This window comes from Protopterus annectens, chromosome 13.part0 (genome assembly GCF_019279795.1).
Source record: "Protopterus annectens isolate FY-2018-M chromosome 13.part0, PAN1.0, whole genome shotgun sequence".
NCBI classification, from domain to species: domain Eukaryota; kingdom Metazoa; phylum Chordata; order Ceratodontiformes; family Protopteridae; genus Protopterus; species Protopterus annectens.
The window spans coordinates 119782689-119799435 of NC_056747.1; the positions used below are offsets into that span (position 1 = coordinate 119782689).

Below are 16747 nucleotides of genomic sequence, written 5' to 3' on the forward strand. Positions count from 1 at the left end.
GAGGAAAACAGAAGCAAATTATGTTTTGTGAAAGTATGAACAGAAGACTATGTGGCAGCCTCCAAAATATCTTTAGTAGGGACACCCCTTAAAAAAGGCTGCAGAAGTGGAAGCTGCTCTAGTTGAGTGCGTCCTAACTCCTTGAGGAGGAACCTCACCATGAAATAAATAAACAAAAGGTGATACAATGTGCAATCCACTTGGAAATTGTTTTCTTAGAAAAAGCCTTGCCCTGAGCTCCAGGGGCAAAACTGATCAATAACTGTGCTGATTTCTGAAGGTCTTTAATCCTGTCCAGGTAAAACCTGAGCTGGCTGTGCACATCAAGAGAATGCAGGATCCTTTCACCTCTATTTCGAGGATTAGGAAAGAAGATGGGAAGGTGTATGGACTGATAAAGAGTCAGGCTAGAAACCACCTTAGGCATAAAGGAGGGATTGATTCTCAGAGAGACCCTATCTGCATGGAAAATAAGAAAAGGCTCCACAGCCAAAGCTTGCAGCTCCGAAACCCTCCTTGCTGAAGTTATAGCCAAGAGGAAGGCAGTCTTCCAAGAGAAACTTCAAATCCACAGTGGCAGCTGGCTCAAAAGGAGGAAGAGCGAGTTTCTCTAGAACAAAATTAAGATCCCAGGCTGGAGTAGGTGCCCTTCTGGGAGGTTTTAAGTTGCAAGCACCTCTGAGAAACATTTTCATCAGGGGATAAGAGAAAATTGGTTGTTCAAAATTACAATGAGCAGAAATGGCTGAAGCATGGAGCTTGACAGAGGAAAGAAAGACCACCCTGAAGCAATTCAGCCAGATACTGCAGGATCAGAGGAAGGGTAGCCTGAGAAGAATCATCATCCCCTCTAGTCTGCATCCAAGGAGAGAACCTTTCCCATTTGCCAGTGTACGACTTCCTAGTGCTAGGCTTCCTGGCCTCCCTTAGCATGTCAACCACCTGCTGGGAAAGGGAAGAAGATAAGGGAGGAGTCATACAATGAGCCATGCTGCCAAATGGAAAGACTGAAGAGGAGGATGCAGAATGTTTCCCCCTTCCTGAACCAAAAGATCTGGCTTCAGATGAAGATGCCAAAGAGGACATTGGGAGAGATTGCGAAGCAGTGGATACCAATGCTGTCTGGGCCAACCCGGAGCTATGTCCCCAATCTTCAATAACACTCTGGGAAGAGGAGGAGGGAAGGAGTAAATTGATAGCAACGTCCAAGGGAAGGACGGAGCATCCACTCTCCAGGCTCTGCTGTGATGCTGTCTGGCGCAAAAGAGAGAGGTAGAAGATGATTGTCTGGGGAGGAGAAAAGATCCACCTGAGGTGTTCCCCAACGTTGAATGATGCTGTAAAAGGCTGCTCTATTCAGCTGCCACTCGTGAGGATCCAGGGTTTGTCTGCTCAACTGGTCTGCCAAAACATTGAGCCTTCCTATAAGAAACTGAGCTAAGAGATGCACGTCCAGGGATGCTGCCATGGACCAAAGATTCATGCTCTGTCTGCACAGGGGGTAAGAATGAGTCCCACCCTGCTTGTTGACGTACCACATGACTGTGGTGTTATCTGTTCTGACGAGCAGGGTCCCTGCAGAAAGATGATGCTTGAAAGCTAGTAAGGGCTGCTGAACTGCAATCAACTCTTTTAGATTTCTGTGCAGGTGCATCTGCTGGGTGTTCCAACATCCCTGTATGCATCTGCCATCCAGGTGTGCTCCCCAGGCATAGTCTGATGCATCTGTGGTAAGAACTTGAGTGGCAGGAGGTGGGCGGAAAGGCATGCCTTTGTTTTGTAGACAGGCTGTTGCCCACCACAGAAACTCTGTCTGCAGAGATGGAAGAAGAGGAATCATATCCAGATCCTGTGTGTGTTGACACCAAATGTTCCTGAGGTACCATTGGAATTTTCTCATAAGCAGTCTTGCATATGGAATCATGAGAATGCAAGTGGCCATGAATCCCAGAACCTGCAGGTATTTCCTTGCAGGGAGCTGGGACAGGCTTGCCAAGTCCTTGAAGAAAACTGAAAGAGCTGTCTGCTTCTCCTGGGTGAGATGTATCATCTGGGCGGCTGTGTTCAGACTCGCTCCCTGGAATGCTATCTCCTTGAATGGCAGCATTTTCGATTTTTCCTTATTGAGTGTGTAACCCAGGGAAGAGAGAGAAGAGTCTTTACAAATTCTAGAGCCTTTAAGAGCTGTTCCTGAGAATTTGCTTGAATTAGACAGTCGTCTAAGTATGGATAAATATGAATCTTCTTCTGCCTGCAAAAAGCAATGACTGGAGCCAGGCACTTTGTGAAAACTCTGGGAGCAGTAGATAAGCCAAAGGGCAGCGCAGAGAATTGATAATGTTGCTTGCCCACCCTGAAACGAAGGTACTGCCTGCAACTTTCCACGATGGGGATGTGCAGATAAGTCTCTTTGAGAGCCAAAGTTACTAGCCAGGAATCCTTTTCTAGCATTGGTCGCAACTGATGCAGAGTGAGCATTTTGAACTTTAGAATTACAAGAAAGGAGTTCAGAACGGAAAGGTCTAGGATAGGATGCCAGGTGTTGTCTTTTTTTTTTTTTGGAACTAGGAAAAGCCAGGAATAAAACCCCTGGCCTACTGCTGAGCAGGAACGGATTCTATTGCTCCCAGATGAGAGAGAGACAAAACTTGTTTTTTCTACTTCTGCCCTTTGGTTTAGAGGAACGTCTGGGAATCCCTTGGGAAACGGAAAGGTGTGGAAAGAAAACTTGTGCCCTAGGGATACAGTACTGAGCACCCACTTGTCGTCTGTGATAGTGGCCCAGACATCTGCAAAAAGGGCCAACCTTCCCCCTAAAAGATTCCCTAGGCAAGTAAGAACAGGCAGAAGTTGGATAAAGTCACCGAGTGTGTTTTGAATGAGATGCAGGCTTGGAACTTCCTGCGTTAGAAGAGTAAGCCTGCCAACGCTTAGACCTTTGAGGGGTAGCCACCGGCCTCCTAGAAGATTTGTAACATCTAGTCCTAGAATGTTTCCATCTGCTGGTATCAGGAAAAGTCCATGGACTTGGCCTTATCCTCCATCTTCTTGAACACTTCATCCGCTTTGCTGCCAAAAGACTGTCCTTATGCAAAGGTGCATCCAAAAGCTTAGCCTTGGCAGGTTCTGGAAGGGGCTGTTCCCTGAGCCAAGCGTGCCTTCTAATAACAGATCCAGTAGCTGTAGCCCTGCAGGTGGCTTCAAGAATGTCAAAACCACCAAGTAAAGAATGCTTATTGACAAGACTGGCAGAATCCAGCAAATCCTGCATGTCCTTACTCTCAGCCAAAAGAGGCACACTTGCGATCCTGGACTTAATAGCCTCCAAGGTGTGCTGCTGGTACTTCCTGAAAAGAAACAGATGAGAATCAGGGACTCTATAGTATCTGTCAGATTTCCTGGGAGCAGGAGAAACCAAATTTGGAGTCAAGGAATTTTCCAGAAAAACATCATCAACACTGGGGTAATAGCCAGAGGCTTACGCTGAGGTAAATCCAGAAACTCCCTAATCCGTTTCTTAGATTGGGGATAATCCTGACTTTCCTACTTAAAAATGTTCCCTGAGGGTATTTAAAGTATCACCAAAAGAGAAATTCTCTGGGGCCGAAGCCGAAGGGATGGACTCCTCTGCATCTGAATCCTCAAAAGGAGAAAAAGCCCGAGAAACTTCCTTTTCATCAGCAGAAATGCTGGACGAATCAGAACCTGAAAAAGACAAAGCCTCAGGAGAAACATCCCTACTCCTTTTAGGGGGAGGAGGCAGAGAACCCCTAATAAGAGTCAAAAGATCATTAGCCATTTTAACCATTTGGGATTGAGGGGAACAAGAAGAAACTGGAGCCTGCTTTTTCAAAGGCCTACGAATGGAAGATTTACCTGCAAGCCTGAAGGACTCAGGAGGCCTGGTAATCACCGAAGTTGCAGTAGAAGTCAAGAGCTTGCTGTCTGAGTGCAGAATGGAGGCCTCAGACACCGGAGTCAGCTTAGCGGCCCCGGCTCCAGCGGAAGAGAAGACAGGCAAAAGGGCAGAAGGAATGGAGGCTGGAGGCCTAAGGGACTGTGAAATGGTCTCAATCAAGGCCTGCGGTTGTAAATCCCCGGACTGCAGGGGCTGCAAAGGCGTCTCACTGGCTACCACCTACCTAACGACCATCTTAACCTCATCAGAGGACAACTTTGAGGCCTGTCGCGGTCCTTATCCTTACGCTTCTTGGGGATATCCGAAGCCTGAAGTCCGGCAGACGCCATATCAACAAACTTAGGCGAAACTCCAAAATGCTTAGCTAAAAGCTCAACATGACAACAGATAGTACTCAGATTAAAGGAGGCACAGAGCTCACAATTAGGAACGTCGTGGTCAAAGCCTAAACAAATAATAGGAATGAAAATCTCTATGGGGAATCTGCTTTTCACAGGTAAGGCAATTATTAACTTTTTCTGACATTCGTTAAGGCAAGAAAAGAGGATTCCCCAATGGGGTACTTAGCTGTAGTATACTTCAACTTGTAGTCGGAAACCAACAAAGGTAAACTGCCAACCGGCACTCGTGCATGAAACGCTTCTGCTTCGGGCTCTGCAGCAAGGAAGACTGAGGAAGTGACGTCCGCTGTCTCCTTTTGTATCAGACACCCTGACATCCTCGACAACCGATGGCATTTTTAATTACCTTTGGTATTCTGGCCGATCGAGGGCTACTGGGAGCCGGATAACTCATTTGTTAGGACTGCAACAGTGAAACACGATGAACATTGACAATCACTTCAGTTTCCTAGCTGAATGAAGCAAATAAAGGATAATCACATCTTTAAAAGGTCTACTATAAAGCAGAAGGTCACCTACCGTAATTTCTCAACATGAAATTATGCATATGCTTTTATGTCCTCTTTCACATCTCTTTCTCTTTTCACATCATTTCACATATCTTGCTCATATTCCCGTTACTTATCCGGGAGTAATCGAGAACACTAGGCCATGCATAAATAGTGACCAAGAATACAATGCCACTATCTCTTACAGCACTTTATATGGCGGTAAGAGATTAGCATGGATTTTTATTCAGTAAAATTTAACAGACGTTTACATAACAGTGAATTTTCGGAACAAGACGAAGAATACAGCTCTAATGCCCATCATTAACTATAATCCTCCGTTATTAACCAAAAAGCCAACAATTTGTGTGGGATGCAGCACAATCTGGGTTGGAGAGGCTATAAACTTAAATAGCAACAGTTTTTGTGTGAAATGTGCATTTGTGCTGTTTTGCAAATGTTAATTTTTCTGAATAACTAAAAAACTCTACTGAATAACTGACTGTAATCCTCAGTACTTTACCAGAAAGATCAAACATTTTGAGGAGGACAAGGCAAAGTCTCAGTTCTGCAAAATCAAACAACTGTACATATGCTTTATGGTAGCACTTCAGGTGATGGAATGGTTAGCGTGTTTTTTTTTTTGGTACTATCAATGCAAAATTGTCAAACTATACTTCTGATGTAGCATTCTTAGCTGCATGCAAACACTGCTGCAGACCAGTGTTCTCTATGATCACCTACTATCCCTAACTAGTTGTGCATCAATCCTCCCAACTGTGGATCATTTATACTAGGACACCAGGATACTCAGCAAATGCTGCCCTCTGTGTGCCGCGAGTAGACCCTGCAGTGTCAGAACTCCTATTTTAAGAAATTAACCTTGCATGAATCTAGTTCTTAAACTACCACCAGAAAAAGAACTGCAAGACATTTAAAAATGCACACAGCAGGGGGTGGCAGCCCCCTTGCTAGGTGTGTGGCCACCTTTAACTTACATGTTAGTACTGCCAGACCTGAAACATTTTGATTTTAAATCCCTTTTAAAAAACTTTTTTTTAACCTTAAACACTTGTGACAGCCCGAATAGGATGCCAATCAAGTCGGTACCACCCAAACCTACACCAAGACCGACAGTGTCCTAAAATAAACAAAGCAATCTCTTCCCCACTATTACTCCTTTACAAGTAGCCCAAGTGCCTGCTCTTCATCATTTCATCTTTCACCCCCACACCACTCTCTCCTTTACTTCTACTTTAAATTTGCTAAATCTATCAGAACAAAAGATATTCATATGTATGCTTTACATGTTTGGATTTAGACTGCAAGGCTTTGTATTGTCCAACTTTTTAAGATAAAAACTACACATCCATTTTGTATATAGTAGGGCTTTTCTTCCAGAGATTCAATTTAAAGGGGGAACCAATCAATATATAAACAACAAATGTGGCAGAAAACTTGGTTCAGAATCTTTGTAAGTACAGAAAATTGGGGGGGGGGGTACAAGCTACATCTATGTAGCACAAATTTTATTCACAGACAAAACATTGTAATAGAACACAGGTGGATCTACCAGGTTTACCAGTCTCTAGCTAAACCAGTCACCTTCTGTACCTACACTGTGCATAAAACCCTATACCATCCACTTCCAGCATAGTAAAGAAAGACTAAATCATTTACCTTTAGGAAACACAAGTTGAGAAGCATCCTCCTCCGGATCCCCAGCTCGCATGTCACTTGCCGCTGCCATTCTGAAACTAAAAAAAATGAAACTTGTGTAATGACTACAGAATGTTCAAAAAGCTAAGTAAAGACAAACTTCTGTAAATTTCATCCCAAACAAAACTAGCCACCTGAGCTGAAAATGCCACCAGAAAACATCTGGCATGTTCCAAAACAGTGAGGGCATGTGCCATCCTATAGAAGGTGAAAGTCTGACATCTTCTGATAAGCAAGGGTATTATCTTGGTGTGGGATTCAAAACTTTCAGTATACATATGTTGCCTTTCAGCTATGATTTTTTCCCACATTTCCTAATGTGTAGTTAAAATACAATTTATTTGCATATCCTCTCTTACTTCCAATGATCAGGTCTGATTAGACGAATACGAAAAATTGAAACATTTACTGAACGGGAGTATCCATTGGATTTGACTGAAGTAATTTCTAACGGGGTTTTTTGGGAAATAATCCAATCTTACTGGTGTTTTTTTTTCTATCCACGGCATTCGATTGGTTTGTTTCTATGGGTAGGGGCTGGTTAATTTTTTTGGGGGCTTGTTTCGTACACATTCCATTATTAGTCATCAATTTCTCCTTCATGATTGCACAGTTTTACAAGGATATTCCCATTGGTCAGTTGTATGTCCAGTATTTCTGAATGATTTGTAATTTTCTATGACACATTTGTTTTTTTTATTATTGACATGTCCTTTGTATTGGCGAATATTTTGGAGGTGTGGGCTGATTTTATTTTTTTTTTAGATTACTGTTTTACTCAAAGGTTCTTATGTCTGCCAAGATGAACGTGCTTAACAGTCAGTTTTAATTCATTAAAAAAATCTTCTGTTTTCAAGTCTCGTGCTACCTGGTCGTTTTTTTCCTATTACTTGTATTGTTATTTACATACCAGTGCCAGAAGTTCACTTTTTTTTTTTTTTTTTTTTTTTTTAAATCAAATCTTAGTTTAACCTTTTATCAAATTTGTCCCACTATTACATAGGAGATAAAAGGTACTGAAGGGGCTTTGGGCAGTTACTTTCTTCAGTCATGCTTTTTCTTCAATACAGAGCATACTTACATTTTTAGTTATATTTTGGTTAGCGGGGTAGAGCACTGATTTCAGCATGACCATTTGCTGTCTCAGCCCAGTTTACGTTCAAATATAATAATCAAATCCATCTATATACACACACATACCATATACATGTGCACAGCCTACTGAGGTGTACATGTTACCAGTGGAAAACATTAATAAGAGGCATAACAAGAGGAGGAAGAAGCATGATTAGCCTTGGAAATTGTAAGGTTAACAGGTGGGACCCAACACAAAATAAGTAACGGTAGAGAGTCCACGGAGACAGGGGGACTGAGAAATGTAAATGCTTTAAGAGGGCAACAAGCAAGGAGAAAAAATATATACCTATTTACAAGAAGCAGACAGTGGTAACCCATACATTGCTGGCATGAATGGGGTGACGAGCAAGGAAAATTGCAATTTTCAGTGTTAAGTTATGGACTGCAATTTTACCTGCCGAGACTGCGTTTTGCTGAAGTCAGATGAAGTGAAAAACAGAGGGAGAAAAAAACTAAATAGTAAGTCATTGAAGAAGTTTTTTGCTGGCAAGTTATACAGCAACACTAATGGCTTCATTGGCACTTACTAGGCTACTGACCCCAGAAGAAGGATAGCTATACACTGCCATGAAATACTTAAGTAGCACACATTTGTAGCTAGTGAGCATTGCTCTAATCTATTAGCTTTGGACAGTTAAGCAGAGTATAAAAACCGCTAGCAGTTTTAATTTGTCTCTGTAGGTTTTTCAAGTGACAGCTCAATCGCAGATGACAAGAGGAGTACTGGTGGGCTGGCCTGACAACTTTCTGACTAGCAAAAGTTTGGAGTAAAGTCTGGATTTGTTTTTTTAAGGATTAACAGCTTTGATTATGTAACAGAACCCTGTTTACCTGCTTCATATTAAAGAAAATGTAAATAGATGCGTTTCACTGTTGCAGTCCTGACTGTTGGGATTTCCTGCCGTGAAAACCCTCGGCCAGCTCAACTACCAGCAAAAACTGTTTTCACCTCCCAGGCTGGCGGACACCCTTACTAACAGCAGTACACTCGGGTATAAAAGGGAGCTAGCCGGGCAACAACACTTAGTCTTTTCTTGTCGCCAGATCCCAAAGCAGCTTAAGTGTGTTGTCTGGTCCGCACTAGACAGACGTTTTCGTTGGAAAGAGTTCCTCTTTCCCTTTTCAATTAACTCATGTCGGATAAAGTAAATAATTACCTCCGCTGTGGTAAACAAATCTCACGCAGAGACTTCCATACTCTGTGTTACTTGCCTAGGCCCAGGCAACGATGTCCTAAATTTTCAGTTTTGTGCTAGGTTTAATGCTAGAACTATTAGGCGTAGGGCCAAATTCTTAGCTCGTTTTTTTAAGACAAGAATCAGTTACAACACGCTCAATGCCATCCACCAGTCGCCCCGCCTGATCTTCAGGTGTATAAACGTTAAAAAAACAAAACTAAAGCCAAAGTTGGGCAGCAATCACTCCCCACATGACTCTCATGACAGACTGATCATTGTTGAAGGCGAGGCGCCTTCGCAGCCCACTTCAACATTTAAAAAAAGTGACTCAGGCCTCTGTCGAGACCCATTTGCTTAACCTCCAAACAGTAGAGACTTGCAGAGAAGGGGGATGGTTTTGTACATAGGGGATGATTTGTATTAACTTTGCACATTAATATTGAAAAAGCAACAAACACTGTTTTTATATTTACACCAGTGTTGTTACTTACACTGTGATGGATTCTAACTTCTAAATATTTTATTGTTAGAACTTAACTATATAGAACCAAGCATGTTTTGTATTGACTAGCCCTGGTGGTTGTTTAGTCTTTACATACTGTTCTTATAGGTTGCAGTTTACAATGCTTGTTTTAATAAGAGAAACAGCTCTTTTAAATGTTTTAAATTAGTGTTAATTGATTGATGTATTAAAGGCAGCCTTTTGGAAGGCTCCACTGTTTTGCATTCTGAAGAAGTTGAGTATTCACTTGCTGAAAAGTGCATGATACTGAACGCACTTCAAGTCTATTAGTAAATAAAAGGAAAAATATTCTAGCATCTTGTGGAGAGCGTCTTGAATCCAACCAGTGAGTTTTTGGTTTCTTTTTCGTTCATCGGAGGTTTGTCTTTTGTGTCGAATGGAACCAGGAAGCTCTCCAGTGAACATCGGTAACTCACAAGAGAATGAGGGGAACCTCACTATGCTCATTGAGCTTTTAACCCAGAAAGTGGACCGGTTGTCGCAGCAGGTCAGCGCTACAACCCGCTTTCACGAAGAATTACAAGAGAGAGAGAATAGGACCTGTGGAAGTACTACGGGTACGCAGAGAGTACAGAACAGTGGAGTTAGGAGTAGTTCCTGTCAACCGGGAGGCAGCACCACTACAACAGGAAGTAATAAAAGAAGCGAGCAGTGCCTGGATGAACAGCAACATGACCGTGGTACTGGTGAAACAACAGGAATTGGACACCAAGGGTCCGGAGCCATTCAAGCCCATAGAAACATCGAGGCGACTCCAGCTCTGGACGTATGGGTACACAGAGAATTTGTTTTTAACAACGGAGGAGCGTTACCTCACTTGGCAGACCGTGAGGAGGTAAGCCATGACTTAACAACTAGACTGACTATTTTTGACAACAAACTTTTTAAAGTACGGAAGTTGCAACTGGAGGTTGCTTACTTCCGTGAATGTATCAAACTAAAAATAGTGCCAAAAGGACTGCGACAATGGCAATTCCCTGCAGGACTTGTGGAAGGTTCTTCCTTCCACAAGGCGTTGTTGTCACTGTTTGATAGACATGGGCTGGAACTGTTAGGGTTGCTTTGTGAACAATACCAACTTTTAATAGATGTACTACTCAGAGAAATTGATGAACTGGACAATGGCATTAAAAATGACATTAATTATGGGAGATACCAGTTCGAATACGAGAGGTGTTTTTTGAGCATCGATGAACACCTGAGTAGATTAAATCTAACAAAAAACAAAAAAATCACTAGAGATCTCAATGATTATAGACTTGGTAAAGCATATCCAAAACCACCTGTGTATACCAACAGCAAGGCCTTAATTACGGGGGACCCAGGGGCAAATGTAGATGTCGCTGGTGTTATGGAGGGAGAACAAAGGTATCAAAACGGGGACCAATGGGATGAAGACATGGAGCTCAACAGTCAAGACACTAGAGCTGAGACCAGGAGAAGTGAAAGGATAGCGAACCAAAATCAAAACAAAAATAACAACAAAAACAAAAACAACAACACAGGTACTAATAACAACAATGGGGCCAACATGAACAGTAATAACCAGGGTGAAAATTTTCGACCAGGAGCCTCCTACACTCGTGGGCAGAACAACAACAAAAGGAGGGGGGCCAGGAGGAAGAGGTGGTAATTCCAACACAAAATGAGGACCCCCCAGAACTTTTTGACCAGGGCTGTAGGATACTATTGAACAAGAGTGGCGACTTTAAGGTGTTTAATTACACCCACTACAACATTAGTAGTGAGACGGTCGATCTTTTATCCAGAGGACACACTTTTGTACCTTCCTGCCACTTTGACCTGGCTAGTACCTTAATAGACTTGAAACTGTTCACGAGGAAACTAAACTTGCTACATCTTATGGGTAACGATTTAAACAGGAAGTCTCAATTTTATGTATCCAGTGTCTTTAACCCTCCACTACACCCCACGCTGGTAATCTTTGAGAGAGCAATGGAACTAGATTTGAGGAACTTGAAGAGACAAAATCCAAAACATGGTCACATTAACCACAACATATCAATGGAAGAAAGAACTGAATTACAGTTCCTTAGAGGCCCCTGTCCGCTTAATGAAGCCGGACAAGGGGGGTGGCATTACCATCATGACTAGTGATGATTACAGTGCAAGAATGTACCAAATTCTTAATGGTGAAGCTTATTCGAAATCATCCATCAGTGAGATGAATACAGCACATAACAGAATTAAAAGCTTCATAGAAGAGTTATACATTGAAGCACGTATTGATAGAGAAACATACAGTTACATGCAACAAATTACACCTAGAACACCTTTATTGTTTGGAATCCCCAAAATTCATAAGAACATTAACAACCCACCAATGAGACCCTTGGTGGACGGGAGAAACAGTATCACATACACCTGTGCCAAGGTTTTGGACAGTATTTTACAGAAATATGTGGTAATGGAAAAGCAAATCACTAAAGACTCCTGGTCTTTTTTAAGTTCTATTAATTCTTTGGGGTTCCACCCTAATTGCTTTTTGTAACTATCGACGTGAAAGACCTTTACTCTTCTATTCCCCACAATATAGCAGTAGATTGGGTACCAGCTATGTTAAGGTCACTGGGAGCAACTAGTGAAGAAAGTCAACTGGTAGGAGAGTTAATTGATGTGGTCCTGTCATACAATTTTATTAAATTTGAGAAGGAATTATACCATCAAAAAATTGGGATAGCCATGGGTTCCCCATGTGGGGGGAGCATAGCTAATTTAGTCATGGCATCTTGGGAGAGATCCTATTTATTAAACGAAGGAGACCACAATTCAAAGCTACTCTTCTACACTCGATTCCTAGATGATATGTTTGTGATGTTTGATGGAACAAACACTGAGATCGATGAGTTCATTAGGTACCTCAATAATTCTACGGACTTCCTTTCCTTCACATTTCACTTCAATAAGGATAGAATAGATTATTTAGATGTCGACCTTAGGAAAGATTACAATAAGAAAATCTGGGTCTCTAAGATACATCGGAAGGCGACACATTCCAATTCCTTCCTCCATTTTTCTAGCTGCCACCCTAAACATCAAAAGAAATCTGTTGTAAAAGGTCAGTTAGTAAGGGCAGCTAGAATGATAACGTATGATGAGGAATTTGTTAGTGAATGTGAAACCTTATTTCAGTTCTTTTCGAGGAGGGGTTACCCTCACGACTTCCTCACTGAGATTTTCGAGGAAGTTAAAACAAAAAGAACCTTAAAGGTATATGTACCACTGTTAAATGTGAGGTGTTCGACCCAGAGTGTTACAGTGGTTAATGAAGGGAGAGAAAGGAATGAGGTAAACTACATGGCCAGTTTCACTTGCACATTCAACCTAGATTCCAACGCTATCTTTAACATCATTTTAAAAAATTGGGACTTCCTGGCTAACGACGAATTGAGACACAAACTCCCAATTAAACCAAAGATAGTATACAAAAGGGCAGCAACTTGAAAGAACTCCTCGAGAGTAGTAAACAGGGATTTTCAAGTAGGAAAGGTATGACTAAATGTAACATGTGCAAGTACTGCAAGTTTATTGATGAAGGCTGTAACTTTGAAATAGGTGAGTGGAGGTTTAAAACAAACTACAAACTCAATTGCAACAGTAAACAGGTAGTGTACTTAGCCAAGTGTTGCTACTGTCCGGTCTTCTACATAGGGAAGACGGACAGAAGGTTAAACGAGAGGATCTACGAACACCTATACAGCATTAGGTGTAATAAACTGTCCAACGCCCTGGCTAGGCACGTTAACGAACATCCAGGACACGAGTTTAAATTTAGGGCCATTGACCAACAGGTCAGTGATGGAAGGGGTGGTCATGACTCACTTAAACTCGAAGGAAAGAGCTCCTTTGGCAATTGAGGTTAATTCCAATCAGAGACCTGGGATAAATGAAATGTGCTCAATTCAGTGTATACTGAGATTAAAGAACTTAGAGAGGTAGTAAACTCACCCCCCACCCTTTGTCAAGCCTATTAATAGGTGGATGCTTTATATACATTTAGGCACTTACAAGACTAAATATCAGCACACATCACAACTTGTACATTCTGTATTGGATGCATAATTACGTGCAAACTAAGTAGGAAGTAGACCTATTTGCAGCAAGACACATTTATTCTCATTTTTAAGTTAATTTTACTTTCATGTTTAGTTGCATGGTACTTCCTATCATTATATTCATTACATTCATTATTATTGTGTGTTTTAACTTCTTAAAGTTTTTCTAAAAAAAACCCTGCAACTTTTTGAATTCCCTAAAGTTGCTTAACCTCCAAACAGTAGAGACTTGCAGAGAAGGGGGATGGTTTTGTACATAGGGGATGATTTGTATTAACTTTGCACATTAATATTGAAAAAGCAACAAACACTGTTTTTATATTTACACCAGTGTTGTTACTTACACTGTGATGGATTCTAACTTCTAAATATTTTATTGTTAGAACTTAACTATATAGAACCAAGCATGTTTTGTATTGACTAGCCCTGGTGGTTGTTTAGTCTTTACATACTGTTCTTATAGGTTGCAGTTTACAATGCTTGTTTTAATAAGAGAAACAGCTCTTTTAAATGTTTTAAATTAGTGTTAATTGATTGATGTATTAAAGGCAGCCTTTTGGAAGGCTCCACTGTTTTGCATTCTGAAGAAGTTGAGTATTCACTTGCTGAAAAGTGCATGATACTGAACGCACTTCAAGTCTATTAGTAAATAAAAGGAAAAATATTCTAGCATCTTGTGGAGAGCGTCTTGAATCCAACCAGTGAGTTTTTGGTTTCTTTTTCGTTCATCGGAGATAAAAGGGAGCTAGCCGGGCAACAGCACTTAAGTCTTTTCTTGTCACCAGATCCCAAAGCAGCTTAAGTGTGTTGTCTGGTCCGCACTAGACAGACGTTTTCGTTGGAAAGAGTTCCTTTTTCCCTTTTCAATTAACTCATGTCGGATAAAGTAAATAATTACCTCCGCTGTGGTAAACAAATCTCACGCAGAGACTTCCATACTCTGTGTTACTTGCCTAGGCCCAGGCAATGATGTCCCAAATTGTCAATTTTGTGCTAGGTTTAATGCTAGAACTATTAGGTGTAGAGCCAAATTCTTAGTTCATTTTTTTAAGACAAGAATCAGTTACAACACACCCAATGCCATCCACCAGTCACCCCACCTGATCTTCAGGTGTATAAACGTTAAAAAAAAAAAAAAAACTAAAGCCAAAGTTGGGCAGCAATCACTCCCCACATGACTCTCATGATAGACTGATCATTGTTGAAGGCGAGGCGCCTTCGCAGCCCACTTCAACATTTAAAAAAGTGACTCAGGCCTCTGTCCCATTTGGAGGTCTGACTCTGGCTCATTCAACTTCCACTGTTCACATTATCAGTTGGGTCCGAGGCCACAGTTTCCGGCGAGTGCTCCTTAACCAGCAACATAGCGAAAACTAGGCCTATGAGAGAGAGTCAAACGCTAGGACAGGTGCACATACAGTGGATATACAAAAAGTGTACACACCCCTGTACAATTAAACAAACCTGTTGGGGGGGGGGTATAAAAAACGTACGATAAGCTGGTTGCATAAGTGTGCACACCCTTAAACTAATACTTTGTTGAAGCACCTTTTGATTTAATTACAGCATTCGGTGGTCTTGGTTAAACATCTGCCATCAATTAAAGAGTCTCTAACCCCAAATAAAGTTCAGCTGTCCTAGCAGAAGTTTCCTGTCATTTACTCAGCTTCCTGCTACAGCAAAAGCCATGGTCAGAGAGAGCTTACAAAGCATCAAAGGGATCTCACTGTTGAAAGGTATCAGTCAAGGTAAGGATACAAAACAATTTGACAACATTGAATATACCATGGAATACACGAGAGAGTCATCAAAAAGAACTGGACGTCCCTCCAAAATTAATGAAAAGACAAGACAAAAACTGGTCAGGAAGGCTGCCAAGAGACCTACAGCAACACTGAAGGAGCTGCAGGAATTTCTGGCAAGTACTGGTTGTGTACTACAAGCGACAACAATCTCCCGTATTCTGTTGCAAGACGGAAGCATTTTCTTACACAGAAAAACATCCAGGCCCGACTAAAATTTGCAAAACAATACATCAAGACTCCTTAAAGCATGCAGGAAAATGTGTTCTGGTCTGATGAGACTAAGGCTGAACTTTTTGGTCACAATTCCAAAAGGTACATTTGGAGCAAAAAACACTTCACCATGGGTGTTCTTTTCGTGATGCGAAGCATGGTGGTGGCAGTATCATGCTTTGGGGTTGCTTTTCTTCAGCTGGAACTGGAGCTTTAGTCAAGGTGGAGGGAATTATGAACAGTTGCAAATACCAGTCGCTTTTGGCCCAAAACCTTCAGGTGTCTGTTAGAAAGCGGAAGATGAAGAGGAATTTCACCTTTCAACACAACAATGACCCCGAGCATACATCCAAATCATCAAAAGAATGGCTTCACCAGAAGAAAATTAAAATACTGGAATGGCCCAGCCAGAGCCCAAACCTAAATCCAACAGAAAATGTGGGGTGATCTGAAGAGGGCTGTGCACAAAAGAGCCCTCACAATCTGACAGATTTGGAGCACTTTTGCAAGGAAGAGTAGGCAAATATTGCCAAGGCAAGATGTGCCATGCTGACAAGACTCCTACCTAAGATGACTGAATGCTGTAATTAAATCAAAAGGTGCTTCTAAGTATTAGTTTAAGGGTGTGCACACAAACGTACAACCAGCTTATTGTACTTTTTAAATTTTTTATCCCCCCCCCCCCCTCCCACAGATTTGTTTTCAATTGAATTGTGCAAGTTATAGGTCACATAAAAGGTTGGAAAAGTTTTGAAAAGATTTACTGTGGTTATATCACAAAAACCTGGCATTTTAACAGGGGTATGTACACTTATCCACTGTAGCTGGCTAAGGACAATTAGCATTGTAAGGGCCAGACAGACCACAGGTGCAGCTACCCCAGGAAAAAGGAAAAGGGATGCCAAAACTGCACTTGACCCTAAACCCTTCCTATCGGAGTAGGATTCAGACTTTGAAGACTCCGGCTCAGAGGAAGATCCCTCAAACATCTTATGAGGGATCTGACGCTGAGGAGAACCTTCACTTGGCTTCACCTCCAGAGGATAAAACTTTTGGGGAGACTCAATGCTACGAGACAGCATTTTCAGTGGGAAGCACAAGACTACCCCTCAAGCCAAGGAGAGAGTTGGGGAGTTCCTGGACCTCCCCGAGCACAAACCTTTAGCTATCCCTCTAATTTTGGAAGTGTGAGAGGATGTTTTTTGGGATGCCTGCTTGAATCCTGACTCACTTCCCCCTGCCCCTAGGAAACCTGGACAGATTTTACAGGGTGCAAGACATCATCTGTTTA

At 41.8% G+C, this 16747-nt stretch overlaps 1 protein-coding gene across 3 annotated transcripts in view; it reads right to left on the reverse strand.

Annotated features, from left to right (window-relative positions):
• POLR2D (RNA polymerase II subunit D) overlaps positions 1–16747 on the reverse strand; it is a 118231-nt gene that overhangs the window by 54106 nt on the left and 47378 nt on the right. For all 3 annotated transcript variants that reach the window (XM_044090701.1, XM_044090700.1, XM_044090699.1), the window contains exon 2: positions 6489–6565. In XM_044090701.1, coding sequence (XP_043946636.1) covers positions 6489–6558 — 70 coding nt within the window. In that variant the 5' untranslated portion in view covers positions 6559–6565. The remainder of the gene's footprint in view (positions 1–6488; positions 6566–16747) is intronic.